The sequence below is a fragment of the Haliaeetus leucocephalus genome, unplaced genomic scaffold (assembly GCF_000737465.1).
Source record: "Haliaeetus leucocephalus isolate CR32 unplaced genomic scaffold, Haliaeetus_leucocephalus-4.0 Scaffold219, whole genome shotgun sequence".
NCBI lineage: Eukaryota > Metazoa > Chordata > Aves > Accipitriformes > Accipitridae > Haliaeetus > Haliaeetus leucocephalus.
In genome coordinates, this window is record NW_010972655.1 from 358,661 (window position 1) to 364,852 (window position 6,192).

Here is a 6,192-nt window from a genome sequence, read left to right on the forward strand (position 1 = left end):
GGGTCGGGGTCGGGTAAGGGAGCGAAGGGCCGGGGTTCGGGTTCAGGCTCTGGCTGAGCCAGGACTGAGGTCGGGCTCAGGGCCGGGAGTTACGGCTGCGGCCGGGCCGGGGGGTGTCTGCGGGGCGGGGGTCGGGTTAGGGCTGAGCCCTTGGGGCGGGGGTCGGCGGGGGCAGCCCCCGCCCCGCGGGACGGCCCTTCTCGCTCGCAGCCCTGGGGCCGGTGTGGGGGTAGGGTTGGGTTTAGCATTAGGATTTGGATTAGGATTGGGGTTAGCACCTGGGTTAGGGTCAGCGTGAGGGTTAGGACTGACATGAGGTTTAGGGTTAGTGCCAGGGTCCGGGTTAGGATCAGAGTTAAGGTTAGCGTTAGTATTGGGGTTAGGGTAGGGGTTATTGTTGGGTTACGGTTATTGTCAGGGCCAGGTTTAGGGTGTGAGTCAGGCTGGGGATTAAGGTTAGGGTTACAGGCAGCACTGGATTAGGGTTAGGATTAAGATTAGGGTTAGGGCACCCCGGGTCTGGGCATCTTTGCCGATGGGGCTGCCCTCGCTCCTTTTTTGAGGCTCTCCCTCCCACCCACTGTGGGGGGGTGCTCGGGGTCTGAGGTGGCTGCGTCCTGCCTCCCCATCCCCTACCAGATGTCACAGCAGCCCCCAGGCGATGGCTCCCCAACACGTCCCAGCTCGCCTGGCGTCCTGGCTGGCGTGGGGCACCCGGGGCCGCATGGCAGCATGCCCTGGCAGCAGCCCCAGAAAGCACCCATGGGTGCTGTGGGGTTGTGTCAGCAGCGTCCACGCCGGGACACTGGGACGGGCGCTGCCAGGAATGTGCCGGGTGCCCTGCCACTGCCATGGCGTTATGGGACCCATCCCAGGATGAGCTTCCCTCCACCTTTCCGGTGAATCGGTGCTGCTGACTCCCCGGGACCTTCCCGAATGCAGTGCTGGGGCCAGCAGCTGCCTCCTCCCTGGGCTGCCCAGCCGGGGAGGGGTGAGACGCAACAGGACAGCGCTGAATTCACTTTAGTTTATTTCTTTTCATTTTTTTCTTGTTCCAAACTGCAAATCCTGGTGCCAATGGCATCTCGTCTCGAATAACACCCAATTGCTAAAGTCAATGCAGGGGCGCCGGTGGCGCCGGGCCAGAGGCGGGAGGCTGCCCGGCAGCCAGTTTGGGCAATTCGGGGCTGCCACGTCCCTGCTCGACGCCGAGGGGACAGGCTGGAGAGAAATAAATATTGCTGCACTAGCGAGGGATGCCTCCAGGAGCGGGGCCGGGAGCCGCCCCGAGAGCCGGGCTGTGGCTGGGGGGGACATACAAAAAAGAGGCCAAAAAAAAAAAAGAAAACCAACAAAACAGATTGATGAACCAAAACGAAGTTTGCTGGAAGCCCGGGGCTGTTTCGGGGGGGAGGAAGGAGCTGGATTCCTGACTTCAATTTGCACGGCGAGCCCTGGCAGCACAGCCCTGCACCGCTTGGCACCGGATCCCGGCGGTGCTGCCGGCTCTGGGCTTGCGGTCACTCCCCCTGTGGAGCCGAATCGGGGGTGGGCATGGGGCCAGTGGGGGGTTACAGTGCTGGGCAGGCGACCTGGTGCCGGATGCCCTCGTTGCACATGAGGGCAGCTGCCCGCTCGTCGCCGTCGCTGTGCTGGCACTGCATGTAGCTGATGCCGTGGGGTGAGTAGCTGTGGTGGGCACAGACATTGCAGGTGCGGGTCATGGTGCCACCTGTGCTGCTCCTGTGGGCAGAGGGAAGCCCCAGTGGCACCTGTCAGTGCTCAGTGGTGCCCAGTGGCACCCATCAGCACCCATCAGTGACTGGTGGCACCCCTTGGTGCTCATGGATGCTCAGCAGTGCCTGGCAGTGCCCAGTGGCACCCATTGGCACCCCATTGGTTTCTATCATTGCCAGCCAGTGCCTGGTGGCACTCATCAGCTCATCGGTGCCCTCTGGCACACATTAGTACCTACCTGATGGCACCCACCAGTGCTCACTGGGATCCATTGGTACCTGGCAGTTCCCAGTGGTACCTATCAGCACCCAGTGCCACCCATTGGTGCCCATCAGTGCTTGTTAGTCCCCATCATTGTTTGGTGGTACCCATAGGTGATCCATGGTGGCCATCAGTGCCTCGTGACACCCAGCAGTGCCCATGGGTGCCCGTCGGGTCCCAGTGGTACCCAGCAGTGCCTGTGGGTGCCCATCAGTCCCCAGTAATGCCCAGTGATGTCTGTCAGCGCCCAGTGACACCCACCGGTGCCCATCAGCCCCTAGTGGTACCCAGTGGTGCCCACCAGTCCCCTGCAATAAATACCCAGTGATGCCCGCCAGTGCCCAGTGGCACCCACTGGTGCCCACTGGCCCCGTACCCATCCCATGCCCCTCACCTGCAGTCGCTGCAGGCTCGCTGGCACTCCTTCCGGCGGTAGCGGCAGATCAGCGCCCAGATGAGGAGCCCAAGCAGGCTGAGGAGCAGGAGGGACCCCAGGATAGAGCCCACGATGATGCCCGCCTGCCTTCCTCCTGCCGCAGGAGCACAGCCTGTCACCGCCGGCCTCCCCACCGGCTGCCCACTGGTCACCATGCCCCAGGTGGCACGCTGGCACTCAGAGCCAGCCCCTGGCAGCACCCTGCCAGCACTGTCCTGCCCATGGTGGCACTTACTTGGCACAAGACTGAGGTTGAGCTGGCACACAGAGTAGCCCACGCGGTTGGTGACGCGGCACTGGTAGATGCCAGCGTGCACCTCCGACAGGCTACGGATTAATAGGTCGCCAGGAGCACGTCCTGCAGTGGGGAGAGACAGCCCCGTCAGCCCCACCGTCGGACACGGGTGCACAGGGTCAAGGCACATACAGACAGGGACATCCATGAACACAGGCACACACAGACACCCATGTATCTCGGTGCACACAGCCCTGGGCACCCACCAACACATGCCCTCACAGACAGGGACACCCCACCCATGAGTATCCCCCGCACCCAGCAGAGTCCCCCGGGGAAGCGCCCTGGGTGGGCACAGCCCCGCCAGAACCCACCTTGGATGGTGCCGGAGGGCAGGCGTCCCCCGCCGTAGCCATCAGCCAGCTTGGCCCACTGGTAGGCAAGCGGGGAGGTGCCTCCCCGGCTGTAGCACCGCAGCAGGATGCTGCTCCCCTCTATCACCTCCCCCTCGGTCCAGCACTGCGGGGTGGCTGGCTTCTCTGCAGGGAGAGGGACACTGTCACCGCCAGGGCCACTGGGGGCTAGCTGGAGCACCCGGGAGGGGGGCATGGGGCAGGGGGGAGCTCACCTTGCACAGTGACGATGACCTCGTGCACGGCCACGGTATTTTTCTTCACCCGGCACTGGTAGGTGCCAGTGTCGGAGACCTGCAGGTCGGCCAGGCGGATGGAGGCGTCGTACTGGCTGGGGTCGTTCTGCACGAAGGCTACCCGGTCCTGCAGCCCTGAGCCACTGCCGTAGTTGACGTGGTGATCGTGGTAGGACAGGAACTGGGGGGGGGCAAGCAGGGAGACTGGGCAGGGCTGGTCCAGGTCGGGGGACCTGGGGCTGCCAGCTGGGGAAGGAAATGCACTGCCCGGCGCCTGCCTGCCCTTGCCTGCCCCTGCCTATTCCTTCCCTGCCCTGCCAGACCTTGCCTGTCCTGCCTGTCCTTGCCTGGTTGGCTGGGCTCCATCTGGTCCATCCCAGCCCTGCCTGCCCTGCCTGCATGGTGGGATGGCAGCTGCTGGGGCAAGTGACACTCACCACATTCTCCGGTCCGGGCCGCTCGGGCGTGATCTGGATCCACTCGATGCCCACACCCTGGGGACCGTTGTCTTCAGGCTCGAGGACATAGGGGCAGCCCAGCTTCACCGAGTCACCCTTGGCCAGGTACAGCACTTCCCGGCCCTTGCTGTTGATCCTGACAGCCAGGAGGAGAGCTGGGGAGAGAACGGCACCCATCGCACCAGCTGGGAACACCCCAAACCTGTGCCACAATGCACCCCAACCCCACACCTGGCAGCACCCCAACCTGCAGGGAGCAGGAATGGGGCAGGAAGCCATCTCCCAAGGCCAGGCACCTGCAGGGATTGGGTGTCCTGGTGGGGTTGAGTACCCATCAGGGCTGGCACCATCTGGGTCCTGTGAAGCTGCATCGGGGACAAAGGGACTTGGCGTGCTCAATGCCACCTGCCTGGCTCTGGCCAAGACAGGTGCGTGTCAGGGCAGAACCAGGGACGTATCCAGCACCCTGGGGTTCCCCAAGGCTGGGCAGGGACCCCTCCATCCTCGGCGGCATTGCTGCAGGAGCAGGTCCAAGTGCAGGGATCCATCAGTGCCTACCTGGCATGAGACCCAGGAGCAGGAGCAGGCTGGCGCCGTGCCCTGCCATGACGCTGCAGCCGTGCCGGGTGGTGAGGAGGAGCAGGAGCAGAGGAGGCTCCGAGGCGACAAGGCAGCCGGCCGTGCGGGGCTGCTTTTACATGCTGGGCCGGGGTGCTCCTCCCTGTGGGGCGGATGCCTTTGGGATGACTGAGTGGCTCCAAGCTGTGCGTGAGCGATGCCGCCCTGCTCCACTCCCTACCTGGTAATTAAGCATCGCCATGGTATGGCCTCCCATCCAGCCGGACCTGGGCTGGGGGGTCACTGCAGGCACCGTGGGCAGGAGGCACCAGCACACCCTTGGGGCACCTGGAGCAGCAGAGCAGGGATCAGGGGGGCTGTGGACCCCATGGTGACCAGTGGCTGGTACCCTGATGTGGGCACTGGTGGGATGAGTGTGGCTGGTGGGAAAAGGCTGCCTGGGACCCTGCAGGAACATGGCTGAGCACTGTGGCTGCATGGAAGTGCCAACTTGGCCCCATGCAGGTCCCGAAAGGATTTTGGTCTTGGGGCAGGACTCAGGGCAATTGGAAGAGCTTAAAGGTGTGGTTTGACCATGAGCTTAAGCTTCTGCAGATCCCTCCTCTGGTCCTGCCCCCTCAGCAAGCGGGCATGGAGATGCAGCCATGTGGGGATCATGGCACCCACCAAGCTCACGCTGGTGCTGGTGGCACTGCTGAAATTCAGTGCAGAGACCTGGCTCGTGCTCCAGGCCATGGCTCGCTGCATGGGGACTGTGGCACGGCAGCAACAGGGGCAGCACACCCTGGGTCATGCTCAGCACAGCGGAGGAGACAAGCAGTGTGGCTGGAGAAGACTGGGACAGCTGGAGGGGAGGAAGAGAGGGGCCGAAACCTGCTGGGATCTGAGGGCAGGAGTTGGGACAGGGATGCTCAGCAGCGGATGGAGGAGCTGGGACAGGGATGCTCTGCAGCAGGTCTTGGGAGCCACACAGGGGATGCTCAGCCCTGTGGCAAGCCCCAGCCTTGGGCATTCTCCATGCCCATGTCCGTTGGCGGGGCTGAGCCCCCACGCTGGGCTGCTCTGGTGCTGTGGCCAGGGTCAGGCCCCATGTCCAGCTCACCTGTGCACTGCCCCGCGGCACAGCTCAGCGATGCTGGTACTTTCCACACCATGACTGCCCCAGCTGGCTCGGCAGCACCACCCAGCCAGTCCCAAACACTCCCTGAGGCCAAGAGTTGCTCCATTTACTGGCCCCAAGCTGAGCTCACCGCTGCCAGTTAACCCTTACCGGCCCTGTGCTGGGAATTGGGGTTGAACCCAGCACGTGCTTTGCCACGTCTGTGATTTCAGGGCCCCTGTGCGTGGCCTGGCCCCAGGGCAGCACCGACGCGGCGAGGGGTGCCGCCTGCCGGGGCTGTTCCCACGTGGCCGTTCCCGCGGTGACGGGCCCGTGGCTCACCGTGGCTCGGGGCTCCTTGCCGGCGCGGCGTTGGCTCCCCAGCCAGTGACTCCTGCATTCCTCGGCATAGGGAGCCCTGCTCGTGCAGGAAGGGTGGGGAAGCTGCTCCACCCCAGCTGGCCGCCCGCCGGTGGTCATAGCCCCCTCGGCGTGGCTGGCGCGGTGGCTTTGAAACCCTCTGGGCTAAGCCTGGCCTAGAACAAGGCTGTGACTGCCTGGCCGAGGCAGTGACCGAGAGTGACACGACCGGCATGTGGCTGCTGGGGACCAGGGATGGACAGCTGAGCCTAGCACAGACCACTGCAGATGTTTTGTGGGCTGGGCTTCGGTGTCAAAGCCCCAAGGGTCCCAGAGAACTTGGTGGCTGCAGGGGCTTGCTCGGGGTTAGGTCTGAGG

At 64.2% G+C, this 6,192-nt stretch overlaps 1 protein-coding gene across 1 annotated transcript in view; it reads right to left on the bottom strand.

The window, feature by feature from the left end:
* Nucleotides 1–4,383, bottom strand: part of VSIG8 (V-set and immunoglobulin domain containing 8) — a 7,725-nt gene extending 3,342 nt beyond the window's left edge. The window contains exons 1-7 of the mRNA XM_010566935.1: nucleotides 4,335–4,383; nucleotides 3,756–3,931; nucleotides 3,298–3,499; nucleotides 3,044–3,208; nucleotides 2,670–2,792; nucleotides 2,393–2,528; nucleotides 1,593–1,743 (exon numbers count right to left, since the gene is read on the bottom strand). Of these exons, the coding sequence (XP_010565237.1) occupies nucleotides 1,593–1,743; nucleotides 2,393–2,528; nucleotides 2,670–2,792; nucleotides 3,044–3,208; nucleotides 3,298–3,499; nucleotides 3,756–3,931; nucleotides 4,335–4,383 (1,002 nt within the window). The remainder of the gene's footprint in view (nucleotides 1–1,592; nucleotides 1,744–2,392; nucleotides 2,529–2,669; nucleotides 2,793–3,043; nucleotides 3,209–3,297; nucleotides 3,500–3,755; nucleotides 3,932–4,334) is intronic.
* Nucleotides 4,384–6,192: the final 1,809 nt, after the last annotated feature.